The sequence below is a fragment of the Apostichopus japonicus genome, chromosome 4 (assembly GCF_037975245.1).
Source record: "Apostichopus japonicus isolate 1M-3 chromosome 4, ASM3797524v1, whole genome shotgun sequence".
Lineage (NCBI taxonomy): Eukaryota > Metazoa > Echinodermata > Holothuroidea > Aspidochirotida > Stichopodidae > Apostichopus > Apostichopus japonicus.
This window is the reverse complement of record NC_092564.1, coordinates 16,293,448-16,317,304: the sequence shown is the minus strand read 5'-3', so window position 1 is coordinate 16,317,304 and position 23,857 is coordinate 16,293,448. Positions and strand designations below refer to the sequence as shown.

General features: G+C 34.3%; 1 protein-coding gene and 1 long non-coding RNA gene across 5 annotated transcripts; one reads left to right on the top strand and one right to left on the bottom strand.

Annotated features, from left to right (window-relative positions):
• The first annotated feature begins 87 nt into the window (after positions 1-87).
• On the top strand, positions 88-20,526 carry LOC139966599 (uncharacterized). 4 transcript variants are annotated; one of them, XM_071969802.1, is made up of 21 exons: positions 89-240; positions 2,016-2,142; positions 3,839-4,015; positions 5,180-5,215; positions 7,008-7,119; positions 8,346-8,460; positions 9,067-9,192; positions 9,617-9,812; positions 10,274-10,347; positions 10,654-10,711; positions 11,059-11,160; positions 12,098-12,126; positions 12,591-12,719; positions 13,798-13,909; positions 14,472-14,501; positions 16,159-16,359; positions 16,932-17,110; positions 18,131-18,256; positions 18,798-18,896; positions 19,577-19,705; positions 20,328-20,526. In XM_071969802.1, exons 2-21 carry the CDS (start codon positions 2,100-2,102, stop codon positions 20,364-20,366), a joined length of 2,112 nt encoding a protein of 703 aa, XP_071825903.1. In that variant the 5' UTR covers positions 89-240; positions 2,016-2,099; the 3' UTR covers positions 20,367-20,526. The 4 variants fall into 4 exon arrangements, with proteins under 4 accessions (XP_071825906.1, XP_071825903.1, XP_071825905.1 ...); XM_071969805.1 differs by lacking the exon at positions 11,059-11,160 and having other exon boundaries at positions 88-240; XM_071969804.1 differs by lacking the exon at positions 5,180-5,215.
• Positions 20,527-20,677: 151 nt separating this feature from the next.
• LOC139966602 (uncharacterized) lies at positions 20,678-23,353 on the bottom strand. The gene is made up of 2 exons (XR_011792713.1): positions 21,674-23,353; positions 20,678-21,547 (listed from the first exon to the last, which is right to left on the bottom strand). It is a non-coding gene; the product is annotated as an uncharacterized lncRNA (long non-coding RNA).
• Positions 23,354-23,857: the final 504 nt, after the last annotated feature.

The window sequence follows — 23,857 nt, the reverse complement described above, 5'->3', positions numbered from 1 at the left end:
TGTGTGTACTATGTGTGAGAGTGAGAGCTCTTTGGAGAGTAATGACCACTTGATGTTCCTATAGTAACCAAGTTAGTTTACGGGACCCTTAGTACTTGCCTTGTTGTATACACTGCTCAGATGAGGAAAGTAATCAATACACGTAAATAACATGAGTTAGACTTATATCACACGTACAAGTGTTATAATATTATAACAGATGCGGACATAAAGAAGAAAACTTGAGTAATTTATCCTGAGGTAAGTTTAATAAATTTTTATACAGAAATAGGCTAGGAGTACATCAATCAATATCCTACTTTAGATAGCCTAAGTTATAATTAAGCGAGATGACCTGACGTAGAGTTAAGCTGAACCTTGGCTGCTATATTAAATGTTGGCCCTTTCGGTAAAAAAAAATAAGTCTTAGCCGAAGCTTACTTTGGGCCTAACGTCAGGTTAATTGTTAAACAAAAATGTTTGGCCATCATTTAAACTTGTCTTAGGATGGCCTATATATAATAATAGCCGAGGTCTACCTAAAATAACTGAGGTATAATATATCCCTTAATCCTATCCCCCACTGAGGCCCAGCCTAGTTAAGTGAGGCCTAGCCTATTTTGCTAAACGCATGGCACGTGTCATATCGACAAGTTCAGCAACAACTAGGCTATTGAGCCTACAGCCTAATGTTCGGCTTCAATTAAATTTTACTCTAGGTCCTTTTCTACTTAAATTTTTCTGAGGTTGACTAAAAGTTTGACATATCCTCAGATTTTCATCATGACTTTATCCTCATAGTTATAATCCAGCCTATAGTATGTTACTTGTTAGTAAACAATTTGGACACAATTTTTTGATGTTCATTAAACAGTTTTACTAAATGTTGCTGGATTAAGTGAAAAATATGACAGTGAGTTGATGGTCACAATAGGCTACAATATCCCGGTATGACTAATTACCATACCGGACCCATTCGGACCATATCGTACCATACTGGACCGTATCGGACCATACCGGACCCAACTGGAGGCAAATAAATGACCATCAGACACCACCGGACTATCAAATGCTTATTTTTTATCCTTAAATGAATCCCGAAAACAATGAAGTCTATTTGGGATGAAATAATTCACTTGTTTATGAACTTTGAGGTATAGGCATTACCTACATTAGTGAGATTCGGCAGTGAATCATCAGTGATGGATTCACTTTAATCAAAGTATACACCGCTAATTAGTGAGATCAGCCTTACATTTCGTCAGTGATGGAAGTCACTTTGATCATCCCAAATTCCGATTTTGAGATAAATGTTGACACATAACCAGCATTTTAATGATAAAATATAATAAAAATGACTCTGGTGGTGTCTGATGGTCATTTATTTTGCCTCCGGTTGGGTCCGGTATGGTCCAATATGGCAGGTATGGTACGATATGTCCTGGTATGGTCCGATTGGGTCCGGTATGGTAATTAGTCATACCCCAATATCCCATCTTTTATGTAGTCTTGTAATATCAAATTAAGTCCTTTCTTGCCAAAAAAAGTATAAATACTTCTATGGACCTGAAGATTTTACTGACTAATGCTTTTCTACCTTACAGTCATGCAATCCGGACTAGTAACATTAATGCTTTTGCATGAAGGATGAAGGACTAATTTACAATTTTTGTGAAGAGGGCAGTGGGGGGGGGGGGTAGGGTTGAATATATATATTTTATTGATCACAATGTGGAGAAGACTTAAGAAAGTTCCTTGGTTTGCTCATCACATTATGTAGCAGCACTGTAAATTGACAGTATTTCTAAATGTCAAACAATAAGCAAGTGGTATTTTTGTGTTAAGGTTATATATTTATTCTTCTTCATGATTTGTTGCAGTTTTAAGCAGTAAGCGCTTGAAAGTATGCAATTCACTACTGTACTTTGTGAAACTCATCAAGTGCTAAGCTTAAATATAAGTTGGGTGAACACTGTCTTGATAAAGTAGGTATGCTTATCTCTCAGTTTCTTCTTCAATTTGGCCATTCTCCACAGGACCAGTATTATACTTGGACATCTTAAAGTCAAAGTGGAAACTTTTGACTGTGACTAACATTTGAAGAGAAGATCTTATTCATCATGGTCACACGAGGTGATGGCCCATTGCAATTAGCACATGACTGTGAGTACATGATATAATAATACACTGAAGTTGAAATAGGCCAGTGGCAAGTCAGACCAAACTTTTAGGGATTTTTTCCCCCAGGTTGACCCTCTAACAACTATGTCTTACTTTTTCATTGTCCTTGCAGCAAACTTTTGTTTTCCCAAAAAAATGTAGCAAAAGTACAAAGAATGACCATTATAAATGTACACTGCAATATATGTAGGTTGGTCTGACAGACTACATGTATCCAAAGCTGTTTTTGGTCATTAAAAGGTTACCTTGCAAGTAATATGTGATATATGAAGGCCGATTAATAGCCTAGGTTTGTCAGCATATGTTATGCAATGTTGTAGATTTTGCAAGATTACTGTATTTTTTCAGTGGATGTTTTGGCCTGGGGTGGGGGGGGGGGGAGCACCCCTTTGAGAAAGTTTTACATTATGAAGTTGAAATTAATGTTTGTTAAACAAAATCTTTTCTTTCAACAAATACCAGCAATTTTGTTGTTTATTCAAATATTTTGGTGACCTCCATATGGAATGTCTGGGATTTATCATAGAAAAATATTTCCAAAAGTTAACCCTGTAGTATATTTTCAGATTCCTTTTAGCTTTGAAAATTTAACCTTTGAAACATTTGTTTGACAATCAGTAGTCTGATGTTAGAGTAAATTAATTTTTTTTCACATCCTGCCTACAACTGAAGTACAGGTATGTTAAACACCCAAACTCACTTGAATGTGTGGCAAAAGTTTTGTTATACAGTAGTTTGGTTTAGTCATTAAATAATGCTATAGTTTAGAGATTGATTAATAATTCTTGGGAAAGTCCAGGTTTCATCTTAGAAAAATGTCAGATATAGGTCTAAGCCTATCAATTTGAAATTGGGGCAAAACTGTATTTTCATTAACAAGCACATGTATACATGTAGGCTTCTTGCTAAATCTATTTAATATTTTTATGGGGGGAGGGGGTATTTGTCACAGTCACACACATACAAGTAACCTTTGCATGGTATATTTGTACTACTGTACTAATAGTCTAAAGGAAGCTGTTGGGAAGTGAAATGAAAGTAATTTAGTATAATTTCAAAATAATTATGACCAGTTCCTTTTGAATTGATGATAATACTGTAATTATTAGTTCTTTCCATTCGATTGCCAGGAACAGTTAAAAATTCTGAGATTCCTAAATAATTTAAAAAGACTTAATTTCCAACCTGAAGGAAAAAAAATCAATTGTATAAGTATGTCTACTGCTTTGATGGTGGCAGTTTTTTAATAATTTGATGTTGGCAGTATAATACTTTGATGGTGGTGGTTTAATGATTTGATGTTAACATTATAATGATTTGATGGTGGCGATTTAATGATTTGATGTTGACAGTATAATGCTTTGAAGGTGGCAGTATAATGCTTTGATGGTGGCAATATAATACTTTGATGTTGGCAGTATAATGCTTTGAAGGTGGCAATATATTACTTTGATGTTGGCAGTATAATGCTTTGATGGTGGTGGTTTCATGATGTAATGATGGCAGTACAATGCTTTGATGGTGGCAAAGCAGTTTAATGCTTCGATGGTGGCAGTAAAGGATTTTGATGATGATAGTATCTTGCTTTGATGATGGCAGTATAATGCTTTGATGATGGCAGTATAACATAGTTTTGAGTATTACTGTGGACATCCTCTTATTCTTTTTCTCTCATCAGCAACACCCAAAGACTTTTTACAAAGCAAGCCTCCCGTTGATCCATTGTCTTATAATCCAAGCTTCAGATATAGAGGTTACCCAAAGGGATATTTTGTAGATACTCATAAACCTGTTTTGGGACAAAAAGATGAATTTGATGACAAATATTACAGAAGGAAACAGCACTTTGTGAAAGGTAAGAAAGCAATGTTTCAACATTTAAGACCTTTTTGTCATATAGTACTTTGCATTGCTTTGAGATAGATTAAAGGTAACGAATATAACAGTTCTAAGGAAAGCACACTTTTTAAGACGGTAAGAGGAATAAAAAACTTTCAACTCATATATTTTGTAGTTTGCATCAATTGGTTGGAGAGTGAGCATTTGAAGGAGTCCCAACCATCGTCAATTGACAGTATGATATATATATATATATATATATATATATATATATATATATATACATATATATATATATATGTATATATATATATATATATATATATATATACATATATATATATATATATATATATATATATATATATATATATATATATATAGTGATGCCTCATGATGAATAGCTTCCTAAACGGACCTTTCGTTGCCATTTGGGAGGTAGAAACTGTTATGGTGGTCTTGATTGTATCCTTCATGTTTAGAAGACTGCAGGTACTCAGCAAAATTCACATCAAGGAGCTTTCAGTGCTGACGTTTATAGGTCTTCCTACATCTTCTAGTTCGTGTCGGTGTTATTTCTATTACTATAAGCTGGTGCAAACACGATGAAAAACTTGCAACATGGATTCAGATAAAAGAGAAACCAAAGACAGACTAGAAAACTTTCACCATATCTATAGTCGGGTATTAAAGAAACCTTATTGGAATAATGGGCAGCCCCCCCCCCCCCTGCGGCTTTGACTTCTCACCCATGAATGGAAAATCCTAAGTTATCTAAGCTTTCTTGCTGATATGCATATCTATCACCTATCATAAAAGTGATGGATGAGTTTAATTGCTTCAATCTAGTTTGGAATGTACTGTAGCATGCCATGTCACTAATTGACATGATACCTGCATTGATCTAGGTCGTCTGTCCTTTGTTTTACTTTCACACCATCAATTTCTATTTAAGGAGGGTAGAGAAAATAATTGTTTTAAAAGTATTTATGGTGAATTGATGTCTCTGTCCCAAATGAAAATAATCAGAACTTCTTGTTGCTTGTGGTTGTTCTAATGTTTTTTTTTTCTCCCTGTTACTTGTAACTTTAACTGACTATACCTTAGATATATGTGTATACATATTAATGTCATGTGTATGTCATGTCATGATTTAACATAAAATTTTATACTCCTATAGGACAACCAGCTGACTTTGAAGTTTCAGCCAATGATGGTCAGTTTTACATGATTATATGACAGCACTGTGCTATCACATCCCATCCCTTAACCCTGCTTCACATCCTCTCACACCCCATCCCCTTAATTTCAGTGTTTTCATCTAAGTTTTATATCAAAATAAGTGGTATTTTTTATTTTTATTATCCTTCCATGTTGAAAAAGTATATTTGATGTAATGACACGCATTCATATCCTACCCACGTTCCACGTATTAGACTCACTTCCTCGCAACACAGCTTGTCGGTTTCCACGGACCTAAACTCTGGAATTCACACCCGATAATGTTACTAAATGTCTCTCCAATATTACTTTAAAAAGTGCCCCTAAATATCATGTTATTACCAAACGTAAAGTTCTGTGGTTGTTTGGGCCCTTTTCACCTTAAATATCTGTGACCCCTTTGTTTGTATTGTGTCACTCTCTCTTGGTTTATATTTTCGTATTTAGACGTATTTGTATTTTGTAAAAGGGTGTTCACATTTACAAGCTACTCCAAAGCTTGTTGTGGATACTTCTCAGTCTCTTTCTCTTTAAATTATGATTTTCTGTGTATAATTATGTTGTTTAATTTGAACGAACGAACGATATAACGAGCAATGAAAATTGCTTAAATTTAAGTTGCTTACATATTTTGAGTACATGATTTAAAGCTTCAAAGATTTTAAGGAAAGAAAAGTAGATATTACTTAATGTAACATCTTCTGCACCAAAATGGATGGCTGCCATCTTTGAAAGTTTAGTCTTTCATAGAGATAGCATACGTGTGGGGTGAACCGATCACTGGATTAGTTACAGTACCTTCAGGATATCTCACACAATTGTTCACAAATATTGTCAATATAAGCATTGTTTGCAAACACTTGTTGCATTAACAAAATAAATAAAGAGCTAAAAATTTTCTGTACCTTCCCTTCCCTTAATTTTGGATTAGTATATATATATATATATATATATATAAATATATATTTGCACATGTCGACAAGTGTATTATTTATCTGACAACTTTCATTTTGAATCATTTATCACCCCCTACCCTTCCAAAAAAAAAAAATTTTTGCTCATTCATTATAACCCATTTACTTTGTTATCATATTGATATAGTCTCATAATTATTCTGGTAAGCAATCTTTAAAAGACTCCTTATCCTTCCTCATCTTTCTCTGCATTTGTTTTTCATGCCTCACTCTCCTATTTCCACTCCTCCCCAAGTAATAAATTACTCAGTGTATCATGTTATCAATCAATCAATATATATCATACATGTGCTGTTAAAAGAAACCATTTATATTTATGAGTGTTCATTTGCAGTTTACAGAGAATGTTAGGTCAGAGCAAGTTTATTGTAATATTTGTCTGCTTTTATGTAGTAAAGTTTTACAATTGTTTAGGATATTTAAGACTTGTATCAATTGGTTACTCAAATTGTTGCTGCCGAAATATAGATTTTCTGTATTTTGAAATGTTAAATCTTTGGAAAGAGGATTATTACACCATGTAATATTGTTATTATTTATTCCCTTGTTATGATTATTTTCCTTTTTTATGAATTTATGTCATTACCAAAGTCACAAAACTTGAATAAATAATCCTTGTTTAAATCCTTTGGTGATCTCTTGTTGCTACTGGACAAGGTTGTCAGCTTCTTACTGTACTTGATACAGTCTAAGTATAATAGAATAGATAATACATACAGTACACAACCTCAAATGTCATGCACTTATTAACGTATGATGAATAATGCATTACAAAAACAAGTGTGTAAATTTTATTTTGTTATTTTGTCTCAGGTCAACCAAATGAAAAGGTGCAAGGTGGTATCAGTTATGGAACAGATGAGCTGCCAGGTACACGCGTCGCTCCTTCACCCAAAAAGACACCATTTTGGAATGAAGATAGAACGTACGTTGATCTTAATGAATAGTAAATAATACGTAAAAGAATGAACAAAACAATACACAACTGGTTGCATGAAGAAGTCTTCATATCTTGCTCTACCCACCTCTCTCTCTTTCTTTCTATGGTATAAATTATCTCTTTGAAACCTTTGGGGAAAAAAAGCTATTTCAAACCCTAGATACTTTACTCTTGTTCTGTGAACATTTCAAACTAAATTGGGACTTGCTAGTCGATTCCCAATTTCCAGTCAGTGCTGGAGTATCAGGGCTCTAATGTTATAGGGCCACCATGGTCAAGGGGCCAATGAGAACACTTCCTGGCAAGAATTTCTAATTTGGGTGGCTTATTCAAAACATTTTAAGCTCTAAGTGGGCCAGAATATTATGCTTTAAGGTACCCGGAGGTGTAAATCCTGCACTCTAAGCACATAGCAAGTTTAATGTATTTCAGGTCAAATCTAAAGGTTGCTTATATTTTACGTCAGAGCTTTCCCTGAGAGCCCAAAAAAAATGTGAGTGGGACCACGGATTGCAAAGTCTGCAAGGACTATAACGCAGATTGTAAAGTGGGTATCCTGTAGTAGTTAATATTATGGTTAGATTCATCCAACACAGTAACATACAGAAACGTTGTACTCAAAGCCAAAGTGAATTGATCGGGTCACATGTCCAGAGTCTATGCATGCTAAGTTCTTCAATACCGCCCTCATTACCTTTCGGGAAACAGTACATACTGTAGTTTTGATTTTTCAGTGGTGTGAGTTTTGAAGCCAAATCAAACCATGATACTGTAGTTGTTTCCTACTTAAACACTGTTACACTGAAATAGGGGTTGGAGGGGGGAAGGGGTGTTATTTCTGGATGTACACTCTACTGATCAATACCCTTTAAAAATCATTGTGCAACATCGTCATGATGGTAACAGAAAAACAAACTACGGGTAGAAAGAAAGAATGAGTAAGTTCCTTATTATGGCAGTGCACAGGTCTTAATGTTACCCTGATATGTACCGTTTTTGGTCTCGGAAATAAGTTGATATAAATTATTTGTGTTATTATAGCTCTTGGTCCTGTGCTGAAATTTCTTGTTTTCAAAAAATGCAAAGATTTTGTTATAAAATATCGGTCCATCATAAACACTGCACATCACTAGAAGGATTTCCTGTGACTTGCAGAGTTTGAAGATATGAAAAACCATATATACATGTGTTTCCTTTGCTGTAATTATCAGATCTGCAGAGAAACGAAAGAAATTGCGACAGGTGCAAGAGGCAGACCTGGATGTTTCATCCTATAAGGAGAAGCAGCAACAGAGAAGGAGAGAAAGTTACACTGAGAAGAAGAAGGTACACATCTTGTCAATTTAATCCTTGCCTTCGGTCTTTCTGTTCATGCATCTTTAGTTTATATAGTTATTGTAAATAGAGGTTACCCGAATTGGCCCATGGAGATGGGACTCGGTGAAGCCTATGTCAAACCAGGCGTGTAGCCATCCACGTGGCATGCCTCGCCGATGTCCTGGGGACCTCTGTGCTCAGGGGCCCTTACCAGAAAAAACTATATATATATCTATGTATTTACATAAAATGAAAAAGAAATTGAAAATGTTTTTCTGCCTGGTTTATTTTCAGTATGCTAGCCTTGAGTCAGAATTACATCATTCTATCATATTCCAGTTAAAAGACAGATGAAGACACCTATTTTGATAGCATTATTTTCAATTTAGTTTCGCCCCAGTTAGTACCTTGTTTTTAGAGGCCCTTAGTTACCCTGTTCGCCTCCTGTGTCAAATCAGATGGTTCATTATATAAGCTGTACAGACTTGAGTTGACATCCAAAATTTGAAAAGGGACCATATCCCTAGGGATGGTTTATTGATATTATTATTATTTTTATTATTATTATTACTGTTTTTATTGTTGTTAATCACGTCAGTCTTATTTCTTGTTTAGGACTTGCAGATGTTGATAGACTATAAACCTTGGGGGAGACCTGGCGGAGGAGCACCAAGGGAAGAGACTAGTAACAGGAGAACAAAGAAGATGGAGCTCACTGAATTGGAAAATGGAAAACAAATGGTAAGCCTAAAAACTTGACCAACGGGAAGAAGTGAGGGAATCAAAATTCGTTTGTACTTTGAATTAGTAACTTTCCTATTTACCACACTCTTCATTACCCCTCACAAAAATTACATTTTCAATCCAAGTTGTTTCTAGAACACTTGGTAACCTTTCTGACCACTGCAGTACAGCCAAGTGGGTGACTGATGCATTCTAATCTACCTACCCTCTTTCTCATTCTTATCCCCACCCCCCCCCCCACCTCCCACCCAAACTGTCTACAGAGTTATTTCTGTGGAGAATTTTGTGGCAAAATGACTTCTTCCTTCATGTTTGTTTTTAATATTTCGTCCGTTGATTTTTTTTCCTGAAATTATTATAGCAAATTTTCCTACTTGTTAACTTAATCGATCCGCTTTTCTTTCTTTTCTTCCGGCCACAGGAAAACTTTATCAAATTTGGCCAGCCAGGACACGGCGCTCCTCTACGGACGAGTTCCGGAACCATTGTGACCAACCTGAAAGCCAACAACGACATAAGGTTTAAAACAGACGTTAAAGATGTGAGCAAAGCAGTGGAGAACAAAATGAGATACAAAACAACGAGACAGTCGGGAGAGAAATACACCAAAGATCTGGGTAAGTGCATGGATATTATTCATTCAAATACTACTACTATCTAACAAAACAAACTTGACATAGTTTTGAGGTGAATTATTAAATTGAAAATTAAAAAATAAAGTGACAATCACTATTGAAAGAAAAATGAATTATTTAAAGTGATTCACTATTGAAAATGGATTTTAAAGCTGAAATGAAAATTTCTTGAAATTTTAGAAAATGATGTATACATGGAAATAGATAGTGTTTACAAAGGTTATTAGCAATCGTCCACTCAACAATGTCAAAAGCAAAATATAGATACATGTACACAAAACCAGTGTGAAAATAAAGTAATGAAATGGTATTCAGATGAAAGTATTAACTGCACCTACTTGCGTTGATTTGAGTCAAGTTATGATAATATTCTTATATCATAATATTTTGAAGGAAAAATCCAGTCTTTCAACCATCTCCCTCTCTCTGTTTAAAACTTCCAGCAACCTTGACTCAGGAAAGAAAGGAAGCCGAAGAAAGACATAGAAAACAGGAGTATGAACAAGAGGTGAAAACGGTATGTATGGATTTGATGTTTTCTGGAAACTTTCCGACACCCTCAGGAACAAACCCCCGACCGCCTCTCCATCCCCACCCCTCCCCTCCCCTCCCCTCCCTTAGCTATGCGGCATGATATGGAAGTTTATTGAATCACCTGTCCTAGCCTGGAATTTAAAAAAAAAGAAACACAGACATGTAACTTTTGAATCATTAATAGTTTACAGTTATTCACGTTTAATATGTAAACATTTTTAAATGGAAATTGTGATTATTTCTTCATCTATGTAAAAAATTAAAGCTTTGATTTCCTCTTCGACTTTAGTGGCAGTATGATCCGTATGGCAAGCCTGGTGCAGGTGCTCCATTGAAAACAGACTCTGGTAAGGTATCCTCCAATTTCATTGTTAACACCATTATGTTCCATTTCAGCTTACTGTTACCATTCTTGTGTGTTATATTTGTTGCCATCCCATCCCATAACGCATCATTTAAACATAGTTATGAGCTCAGTCTTGGATTTAAAGCTAACTTATAGATCTAACTAAAAACTCAAAGTATGCCTCAGAAAGATGACAGACAAAATCTGTTGGAGGACCTGCAAACTTTCCACTTAACTCTAGACAACAGACAGTTTTTTTATTTATACTTTTTATAAGAATTTAATTATTCATGCATTGACTTAATTACGTCATTCATAATTCCTGTTAACTGATTCCATTTTTAACAGGTAACTTAAAAGTAGGCAGAAATAAGACCCTGGTCAAAGATGGCTATGAAATGCGGGACGTTGAGTTTAAAATAACCAACAGAGATAAGAAAAGAAGAGAGTGTAAGTGAAAATTCAAGTTGCTTTTCCTACGGCTGGTTTTTAAGACTTGTCTGTGGCCTAAATTGACTAAACCTCTTTGTCAGAAAACTAAATCCAGTCCCTGAGTTTGTCCAAAGAAACTTGATTGTATTTACTGTACAATAACAACATTCATTCATACTGACGTATATTGTGACTAGAAGGAAAGTTTCATGTGTTTAATCGAAAATAGATAACCAGCAAAATGTCTTAAAAATCAGCCCATGCTTTTTTTTTACATTTACTAATAAACATTTTGTATGTGTTCATTTTCACGTAGCTGTTCATGTAACCATTCAATGCATTTAGCATTCTCGACAATGCTGTGCCCATAAGTTAATTATATATTTATTTATTAATATTCTTTTATTTTGCATTTGTGGTTTCATATTGTAGACTATGATACTAGTGTCAAGTATATTCCTTCATGGAGACATTGGAGAGAACTAATGTTTGTTGCATTTTCTGCAATTAAACAGTTGTGTGTAATTATATAGCTATATTTTCTTCATCCATTTTTTAGTATATTTTCCTTTCAATTGTCTTGAAATACAATTTATTGGGATATAATCTGTATTGCTTCAACAGACTAAATACCTACATATATATACCTACATGTATAAACCTACATATATATATACCTACATATATATATACCTACATATAAATACCTACATATATATACCTACATATACATACCTACATATTTACACCTACATATATATACCTACATATATATTTATGTCCTCTGAATGAATTGATACCAAAGAAAATATTCAATTTATGTAAAAACATAAACTTAAATATTTTGTATAGCTTTATATAGTGTTTTGTGAACGTACGAGATGATTGTGGATACTTTGATCAGAAGGTATTTGAGATATAATAACCAACAAATTATTCTTTGTTTTAACCATAGCTCTTGGCGCTTCTCAGGATAAAGAACAGGTACGTTTGTTGATTACTTGTTATTGTTTACAGTTAAAGCTGCTGGCCGATGAACATTTGACTCTTATAGTCCTTCAAAAGTACATTTCAGTAACTTGACTATTTCAAGTTTACTTTCATGGTAATGAAGATAGGTCAAATATCTCTAATTCTCTAATCAAGTGTGGCGGCAGAAAAAAAATATATATCATAAAAAATTAAGAGCCTGCAATTATGTAAGAAAAATAGTGCAAACATGTATATATTTTTTCCAAATTTGACTCAAGTTATTACCACATTTATAGTTATATATTACATTTTTTGTTTGTTTTATGTCCATCACAGGCCAGTGGTAGTGTACCTTGGGGTAAAGGCATCAGTGCAAGGTTTTATATTTTTTTATGTCTATTACAGGCCAGTGGTAGTGAACCTTGGGGTAAAGGCACCTGTGCATTGTTTTATATTTTTGTTTATGTCTATTACAGGCCAGTGGAAGTGAACCTTGGGGTAAAGGCATTGGTGCACCGAGATATGATGAGAATGGAAACCTTCTCAGCCGCTTTAAATGGTCTAACCCAAACACCATTCAAGAGTACAAAGACCCGACTGTAACGGTAAGTGAAATTTAAATACATGAATATGCATGATTCTTTCGATTGAGATTAATGAAATTTAAGAAGCAAAATGTGTTTTTTATATCTATTGTTTTTTTATTTAGTATATGGTTGAAGAAATTTGACAGTCTTTAAATGGAAGAGAGAAAAGACTGTTAGCAAACTGCTTATCTACCGCAAATTATTATTATTATTCAATATGTTAAAGTTAGAGGGTCCGATGGTTCGATCCTAGCAGGGTCTTCTTCAGTGGCTAACTGAAACAGAAACAAAGTAAAGAACACATTAAGAGACACATTAAGGCCAGACAGTTAAAATGAGCAACGATTCTAGAGCAAAGTTAGGCTCAACATTCTTCGGACATATTCTATTGACACTATTCTAATCAGTGTGTTGCAACCAGCAAATTACGTTGGTATGTCGTCAGCCAAATCTGTATCTAAATTAGAGTTAACAAATAATAACCTAATAATACAAAACCAACATAATAATAATAAAAATAATAATAAATAAATATTAACCATAAATAAATATAAATTAATAACCATAAATAATAAAAATAATCATTACCAACAAATAATAACCAACTTGTATTATTTTTGAATATTTATATACTCTTCGGCGATTCGCAACGATTCTAGAGCAGAGTAAGGCACAACATTACTGGACGTATTCTATTGACACTATTCTAATCAGTGCGTTGCAACCAGAAAAATTACGTACGTACGTACGTACGTACGTCGTCAGCCAAATCTGTATCTAGATTGGAATAATACCACAAATAAAAACCAACTTGAATTCAAGTGTATTATTTTGAATATTTATTGACGACAATATTATTGAAATAATCTCTGTCATACCTTGCACGAATACCTCAAGCAAGGAGATGAATTTTGAATACTTACAGTAAGCTATATAGTAAACAAGCACTTGTTAACTCTCTGGATCTTATTTGTGTTATCAGGATAAGCCTATAATCATATCAAATACCATTATACCTATTTGTACTTGCGTATAATATTATATTTTGCCTTTTTTCGTCTATTTTCATCTTATTCTTCTTTCAATATTTTGACAGTGGGCTACACTCCACACCAAGCCAGCCGGGGGTGGCGGTCTAGTGCTGGACGAGAGAGGGGAGAAGAAAATTAAATTAGCTCAGACTTTGGTAGTTGACAAGGCGACAGGAGGTATTTAGAAAAAGGATTCTTTATCTGTAAAACTTTGGAGGAATCTTGTAAAAAAAATTATTATTTAATACTTCCTATTCTTGATAACAAGATTTTTTTTTTTTTTTTTTTTTTTTTTTTTTTTGCAAAAGGAACAAATTTCTACCATAATAGTGTTTGTTCTTGGAAAACCTTGTAAGTCCTATCATATACTTTAGGCTTATAATTGTATTCATTTCTGGTCCCCCACCTGTAAGTCAAACTCTTCTTTTCTTTAGGATATTTTCCATTTATTTTTATCACTCTTACAAACAAAAGGTGGCTTCTTAAATGTTAAAATCGTGTTTAATTGGCAGAGTTTGAATTAGTCATTCATTGTTTTATCAGTCCTTTAGTCCTAGCTCATTATCCGACAGTACTATTCCTGGTGGGTGGGGGGGGGGAGGGAAGGTGTGAGGGGAAGGGTAACTTGAACATTAGATAAAAAATACTCAACTACTTGTTTTATCTTATATTTGTGATTTCGTTTATTAACCTCTCGGAATTGTAACTGACATGGTTCAAAACTTCATATTTTCACAAGGTATATCTAATGGAGCTTATCGGAATTCAGGTAATGTACCATCATGTGTGTTCTGAGCTGTTATTTGTATTCTTCCCCTTCCTCAACTAAGTTTCTAACTTTCTTTGTATCATCTCAGATGTCGATACCTCTGTTTAACTCATGACCACAGCTTGTATCCATCACTGCACTTTTCAATAGTAATGTCGTGTCTGATTGAAATAACGCAGATGGCTGTGTGCCATCATGATCTGCCCTTCTATTCTCTTGCTCTGTAACATCTCGTGTTTTCAGCCATTACATCCCTCTCCCTCTCCCTCACCCCCACCACCCTTACCCCCACTCTGACCCTCACACTTGACTAACCTAAACATGCTTATGCTAAACATGTTAATACTATCTTACCTTTCCTTCGTGGACCAGTCAAATTTCTTACAGTTGAGATTCAGTGGAATATTCCGTGTTATTTGATATTTGTATTAACTTCGAGAGGAGTGACTGATGAAGTTTTCCCTCGTTCCAAATCTATTCCGTTGCTGATTTTGTTTCCCCCTTGACATAGGATATCTAATTTAGGTACTGTGTCTCTGTCTCCTTGACCCTACTAATGCTCATGTAAGCACTGTTGAGCTGTGATTTGATATCCTTAACGATTTTCTATATATTCAAAAGTTGTATCATATATAGGCTACATTACAATCTGAGTAATTTTTGGATTCAAGAACCAAGTGAAGAGGATTTAAAGCCGACGTAATTATTGTTACATAGGTTTTTTATCGGTTATTGTTTCCACATAGAATTTGTCCATACCATTTAACAAGCATCCTTATTTCCCCTGAAATTAATTAAAATCATATTGAAGTTTCTAAAGTCTGAGGGACTTAGTTTGGAAGATAGTTCTATGTTTGGAATAACTCTAGCAGAGGTGCATTTAACTCCCTTTTTTTTTCTTTTTTTCTTTTCTGTGAATGCTCTGTTAATCATGCTCTAACATTCATAGCAAACTTTAAGATTTAAAACTAAAATTATACACAACCACCCGACTGTTCCTTATTTTGTTTAGTTGTGTTTTCTCTGCTATGTATACTACATTCCCTCAAAGAATTTGTCTACAATATGTAGAGAGCATCGTGATTTCGGTTAGACTAAAACACTATTCTTGTGAGAGTTACATGTTTACGACCTAGGCTTGTTCCTGTCCTCCATATCATAGTTCCCAAGATTGGTGTTCATTTGCACTCAGCTACATCACACCTATGCAACCTTGCTTTATCTTCCAATGGACACAACAAACCACCTCTTGCCTGTTATAGTACACCAATAGCCAATTAACACCACTACACTAATTACTACCATTTCATGACTTCCATTAAACTGTCAACTTGCTCCTTTTGTTTTATCCTTCTTACATTTAAACTGTAACCAATAAGTGATATACAATAATGAGGCCTCTCCCGGAATGCCTTTGGATGAGGCTGACTACATTTGAAAATCCTGCTTTTCCCAATCCTCTTCCCCTCCCCCCCCCACCACCACCCATATCCCATTCCCTTCCACAGTTCCCTCACAACCCATCTCTTTGAACTTGAAAACAGTGAAGTAATATATTTAGCAGGTACCTGGTGGTAGTACTTCATGTTGTATCAATTTAAAATATTCCAGAAGCTTACCGGATGCTTTACTGTTTCTGTATTCTTGGGTACTTTAGAATCCCTTGTACAGGAACCTCAAACCACAGATCCTTCTGCATTCAACCCCTGGGGAAAACCTGGAAACGGTGCTCCAATGACAGACCAGAGTGGAAATATTGTGGCAGCAAACAGAGGCAAGGCTTTCATGGACAAAATGGGATTAGAACCAAGAAACTTGTCAGATGTGAGGGCCAAACAGAATTACCTCTCTTCGTTAAGTAAGTAGTAGTAGTACATTGTAACCCACCAAGGTCTGCATTTGGGATTTGTGATTAAACTGGCCATGAAACAAGTATTGACAATGCCTTGCACATACTAGGTTGGTTCGTAAACTGTGATTGTCTGCTAGAAATGCCAAAGGGAGCCATATCAGTCAAAAGCTTGATCAGTGGTTTATTGTAATGTTCCATGACATTCTCAATATTACTACGTACTAGTATATGTACGTGAAGGTGGAGGGGGGGGTGGGGAGCGGGTTGTTAAGGGATGCTCATCTCTTTGTCCAAACTTGTACTACTTTTATTGCACTCCAACACTCCAAATGTATGATCGTACGCTATTGTTATGCGTATTCCATACCTGAAGTTGCCTGTTCACTTGTGCTTTATGCAAGTCTTCGGGTTTCATTCCATTAACATGACTCTGCATTGTGGTATATAGGGTAGTATTCAACAGTCTCTCATCTTTTGTTCAAAGATGTCAATAATTGCAACAATCGGGCTAAATTTTATCTCAGTGTTTTCACAAATCAAGTCCATGCTTTGTCATTTTTTTTTTCTCTTCTCAACAGAGAATGGAATAAAAGATCAGCAGACTTTAAGGTCCAAACAAGAGGCAGAGCTTAAAAAACCAGGAGATGAAGTTGCCTCGTGGATAAGAAGTAAAGAGATTGGGTACCCAAAGAGGGACCCTGCTACAGGAGGCCTGTTACCTGAACATTACAAGGGAACCTCAGATGTGACACAACATGTAAGGAGTTCAAGAAATTTAAAAAGAAAGATTACAAATTTTTTTATTTGTTAAATAGTTAGAGGGCCTGACATTTCTTATTTTTTCAAAATGTTTTATTTGTTTCGAGTGAAGACAAGGCTGAGAAATTGAGAAACCAAATAGCTCATTAATACATTTCTGAACGAAAAGAGCGGAGGAGGCCCAAGTAAAGCAGAGCCTGGGCAAGAAGACCGACTGTTAAAGGCATTGAAGACTCGCCCCAAACCGTGTGCCGCGCTCTGAAAAAGTTAAATTTCCGTTGCTTGCAAGTGAAGTTTTCTGCTTGTCGCAACAAAATGCAGACAGTAATGAAATGTGATACCTTGTTATCTTTAGCTGGACCTGAGATGTCCATCGCTGTATCGTTTGTACACTGTGCTGTGGGTATTGACCGCAGCTGTATGTACTGACTGTACACTATTGTCTTATTACCGACGTTAGCAAGCTGTGTGTGTATTTTCTGGGATCGATGGTGGTGTCTAACACTTCTGTTACACCTCATTCGAAACTAGGTCAGATTACCGGCATAAGACGTTTCTTCTTGCGCAAGTGTTCAGACCCTTTAAAGAAAAAACAAAAAGAGGAACAAGCCAAGAGAGCAAGAACAAGAAAACTAAGAAAGAAGGATTATAAGATTGATTTCTGTCGTGTTAAGTTCTAAGATTGTAAGTTTTAAGCTATTAGTATTTGGGATAGAAATTGCCATAGTGCCTTGCCAAAATTCAATTTCTGGTTATGATATGACATGTGCAGTGAGTAGCTGTTACAGATGCAGTCCTACCATGTCCTCAGACCTGGCATTCGACACAACTCTCTGCTTAGAGATTAGTGGGAGGACATAAAAGACAAGTCCTTTTACCATTATTACCAGAATACACTTATCGAAACCTAAAGTAGTAGATTTACTTCAAGACCCATATTTCAAAGATTTGTTGACAAAATTCTTCTTTTCGAAAGATTTCTTTACAATTTCTCCTTCATTGCGCTTTTGAATTACAGCAAATGGATATTCGTAGACCTAAGCTAGGGGCAAACGACCTTCGCAGCGATCTGGAACGGCAAGCGGCAGAGAGGCATGACTACATTCAAGCTGAAAAAAATAACGCTAGAGCAACTTCTGTGAAGGTAAATAGAAAATCTGTCATCAAGAAACCCCGGTCATGAGAATTTGTTATTGTGAATATTGCCAAACAGAAATTATTATCTCCATTTATTTAGTTGTTGTACTAAATGATAGTCATGATGAATTTTTTAAATATATTTTTGGACATATTGTTCTATGAAAATGATTTTGTTTTATGATGGAAGCAATTATGTTTTAACTATTTTGAGAGACTTTTTTTTTTTTACTAACTCTTTTTAACTATTTTTTAAACTTTTGGCTAATTGTATTGAATTTACATGTATCTGTTGTTATTGGTTGAAATCAAATTGAATTGACTTGTAATAATATAACGATTTGTGATTTCAATTTAATTATTTCCATTATAATTATCTTCAAATACATATTAATGCACAGGAGTTTAGAAACTGACAAGTTTTAACAGAACAAAAAAAACAAAGGAAAAGTTTCAATTACAACACAAATCAGGTATTAAGTAACTCTGATTTATTAAGCTTTTCCAGGATTATGACAGTATCTTTTCATGTACCCTTTATCTATTAGCATCACGAAACATTTGACACCTTCTGGAACAAACCAGGAGCTGGAGCACCAAAGACAGATACAAGAAGGATAAACTTAGACATGGAGAGTCATGCACAGGTCTGTAGATTCATATATATATATATATATATTATAGCGGAGAAACATGTTGTATCATAATTGTTTTCCAAAAATTCATGAGTGGGTTCCTGCATCCTATGTAAGCATCCAGAAGATATGACTTCTAAGCTTTGTCTCCATTCAGTGTATGTTTGTGTGTTTCGTTCAAAGTTTTTTTTTTCATTCGTGGTAATATCTTTGCAAGTTAACTTCGGATGGGGGAGGGTGAAGAAAATTTACGACAGCACTCAAAGAGCAAACATTGACATGTTTAAAGCAGCATTATGCATTCCATTATAAGCACACACAGACCGATATGAATCATAGCCGCCTAAATGTTCAATGGTTTGACATGTTTGTAAACAAAAGTTTGATTTACACATTCTTTCCCAAAGTGTAAAATCCTGTGGTAAAGAAGTACCTCATCATAATATTGTGTTTGTAGGGAACGTGTCAATACTGCAAAAAGATCATTTTAGGCCGTCATAGGCATTGCATGATAGGCATTGCTTTGAGCATCTTTTATAAGGGAATGCATAATTACTGCATAAAATTTATCTCTCTTGAAGTGAGGTTTATTTACTTTGTATTCTTACATCATTGCTAGGTTATCCTATTGCTACAAAAAGGAGTTCTCAATGTTAACCTATTGATATATTTGTGTTATAATCTTTTGACAGGTGGGTCATAAGGACCAACCTCCATGGAACCAACCCCATGCCCCGCCTCAAGATGACCAGAAGCGATGGGTGAGAACCAAAGCCTTTGAGAAGAGATTTGAACCAGAGTCGAAAGGAACTGCCAGGACAGTGAGTAACCTCTGGGTTAAAGTCGTTGATTGTGTTTAATAACTCATAGTGACAATAAAGTGACACAAAAGCTGCTAGATATGTTAAAATGGCTGATACATTATTTCCAAAGCTTACAGTGCTCAAAAGTCGGCATTTTGTTTTACAATTATGGAATATTGATTTGGTATTCATAGTTTTGTGTCATTGTGTTCACAAGTGTACATGGTGAAGTAAACTTAGCAACCCACATCCACTAGTAGAAATATTGTTAGTTTCTGCTGAGTCTTAATATGTAGCAGGGATTTAAAAAAAATAAAAAATAATGTTTAAATCTTCCTTGAAATTTAGACATCAAGCTAACAATGTACTTTGTATTCAAACAATTTTTGTAGAATTTCGTTACCAGCGTAAGAAGATGCTTTTAATATGTGTTAGCTGTTGTTATTATTAATATATTTTTTTTGTGAAGTGAAAGAGTGAGTCCACCACATTTATGTCTCCTGGAGCAGATTTTAATTAAAAATTCCATAAACAGCGGTTTGCAATTTTACTGTACAATCCACGTTGGTTATTTGATTAGTAGAAGAACTTGGGAAGAAAAAGTAAACACACATATTTATATTTCTGTCTTCTTTTTCAGCAATTTTATCAAGTACGTGCTCCTTGGGCTATTATCTGAAGATGTGAGGGTTTATCTTCAAGCTGGAATTGTAAAAAAAAAAAATTACAACACAGTTGTGTGTCTTGTATCTGTATGTTTTTGTTTGTCACTTACTTGCTTGAACAAAACACTTGCTAAGTTATGTTTTTATGAAAAATCTGTCTTGCCTAAAGGTGAATCTTGTTGTATGTGTCTTTGTTTGGTGCTTGTTTACTTTTGTAATACATCAATTGTGATTTGTGACGGTATCTTTATAGAAGGAGTATTTTGAAATTATCTTGGTATGTATTTGAAATGGTTCTTACATTTTGCATAGACATATGCATATATATATGTGTAACATAGGCTGGGATATTGGGGAAACATTTCATATGCTTGTAGTTCAAAAAACATTCCATGAATATTGTAAATAATTATTAATCTTATAAAACAATATTAGCATAGTTTTTTATTTATTTATTTATTTATGTATGTATTTATTTATTTAGTTATTTATTTATTTATTTATTATCTTATATAGCTATGACCGCTTCATTCCATCAAGTGCCTCTATTGAACCAAGTGTGTGATAGGAAAGTGTGCTTATATTTCCATTTTGTACAGTATAAAGTATAACACTGCAGGAGGCAGGGGTATGGAGAGATTCGCCGATACTTCTGCATGCTAAAAGTGATTTGGAGAATTATCCATTTTAGAGCTGGAAGAAAAACAAAAAACAAAGGCAAGCCATAAGCAATTGTCAACTAGGCCAATGGTTTCTAGTTTAAGAAGTTGTTGTGTGGATTCAAGCTTTAGTGTTACTTAAAAATCAGTCTCATGTAATATGCCTTCCAAACTAACAATCTTATATACTACAGAATTACTATAAAATTAGTTTCATGTAATATGCCTTCCAAACTAAAAATCTTTTATACTGCAGGGTTACTATAACATTAGTTTCATGTTATATGCCTTCCAAACTAACAATCTTTTATACTTCAGTATTACTATAAAATCAGTCTCATGTAATATGCCTTCCAAACTAACAATCTTTTATACTACAGTATTACTATAAAATTAGTTTCATGTAATATGCCTTCCAAACTAAAAATCTTTTATACTGCAGGGTTACTATAACATTAGTTTCATGTTATATGCCTTCCAAACTAACAATCTTTTATACTTCAGTATTACTATACATTTAGTTTCATGTAATATGCCTTCCAAACTAATAATCTTTTATACTACAGTATTACTATCAAATTAGTTTCATGTAATATGCCTTCCAAACTAACAATCTTTTATACTGCAGTATTACTTATAAAAATTAGTTTCATGTAATATGCCTTCCAAACTAACAATCTTTTATACTACAGTATTACTTATAAAAATTAGTTTCATATACTATACCTTCCAATCTAACAATCTTTTATACTGCAAGGTTACTATTTAATTGTTTTTATTATTTTTAACTTTTAAGGTCATTAAAGTTGATTCCTGATTCTTAGTCTGGAAAGAATAATTTTCTGTAAGATATATCAAATCTTTCAAGTACATTGGATGCCTTTCAAGTTTATGACAATATAGTTTATTAATACTCCTTGAAGCTTACAGAAAATTGGAAACTTATTCTTGGTGAAGTAGAACTAAATTAAATCGTAGAAAAAAACAGTAAGCAAGAGGCAAAAGTTTTTATCAAGTTAGGTGTTAGTATTACTTGGTGCAAGGGTTATGAGTTGGCATGAGGTCTCTAATAGTTAGAAGCTTTGGTGTATTAACAAGATGAGCTTCAAATAATATGACTTCCATAATGCAGGGTCTTTTGGAAAACAGGGTGACAATTTCTTTTCTTTCTTTTTTTGTCAAAAGAAAAGAAATAAACATTTTAAATGTTAAATTCAATTTCATTAAAAATTTATTTCTCATATTATTGTATGGAGGAAAACATAATTCAAAGTACAGGTGAAATTTAACATAATTAATTAATTAATATAATTAACATAAGGACACTGCCAAACAGAGTAACTGTTTACAAGGTTAGTGACCATGATGAAAAACAAAAAAGATCAAGACAAAGAAAATAGTTTAAATTCATAGAAAGATAATTAAAAAATAAGATGAGCGATTAATTGTACCCAAATAGTCTAATAATTACAACATCAACAACAGAATAGTCATCCAAGTTCAAATTTAATCAAGCATTTTTACAACCTACCTTTAATTATCGTCAGTCGACAAAACTTAGAAATGTTACGTGATAAGAGTTTTAAGATCTTTGAACCTGCTAAACTTTGGGGAAAAACTAATGACCTTGAATAAATAATAAACCAATACAGATCACCCTTCAATTAAATTTTTCCCAGCCATTCTGTAATAAGAAAACTATTGGTAAAGTTACTGTAAACCGGCTGGAGATTATAAATTTAACTGCAGTAGACAATCATGAAATGCATATATATATATATATATATATATATATGTATATATATATACTTTACATTACTTTATAATCTACCATATTTGCCAAAATTTTTCAAACAAGAAACTCCACATTTAAGAGAGATATCAATTAATCAATGCATCGGGTAATCAATTAACGAATCAATTTATGTCACATGATATTAATAGGAACCATATTTACGAAGCTATGCTGCAAAGGTGTAAAGTGCTTTTAAGGAACTCCCTTTGTTAAAATTTGTCTTTAATTTCAGTCTGTTTCCAATTTGCAATGTCCAGTTCTTTCTTATTTGGTCAAATATATTTACACCAGAAGCTACACAAGGCATATTTTCAGATTCCATTATATCACATTCTCAAACTTTTAAAAGCTAAATGAATAAGTTTGAAATACAAATTATCTTTTGTACCATCATATCTTCCATCACCATAGCTCATTATTAATATTACTTGACCACTTTGAAATATTTTAGTCCATTAGAACTAAAATGGTGCATCTGTTATGCAAACTTTGTACTTGTGTTTTTTCAATACCGTCCAACAAGACCAATGGCAAATAATTAGTTACAAGTGTCATTTTATTCTGTTTTATGTCCTTATATCTGTTAGTGTGTCTAAAAGTGTTAGCATTGGCATACCCAAGATTTATTTGTCAAAGAGAGAAAAGGAAGGATGGAGGGGGGGGGGGGGCGGGGTGGGATGAGGGCATGAGCAAATGGAGAGAGTGAAGAGTGTTTTGATATCTGTGATTATATTCATCAACCCACACATGTGTGGATCCAGGGTGGAGGGGGGAGGTGGAGGTGCAGCTGTGGAGTATACACTCATTCTCCTATTCAACTCCACCCCAGAAAGTAAAATTAGTTTTTTGCATAACCTAGCTTGAAGGCCTTATCATAGACCTAATGATTAGTTTAAATATGCCGCAGAATGTACCAATTGACATCTGAGCAGGACCTGTAGACCCCCCCCCCCCCGCCCCTCCCCCTTGCCTACATGGTATCACCTTGAAGGACATCAGGGCCACACTCCTTATTTAAAACCTAGAGCCCACCCGTGTTACAGGCACACCA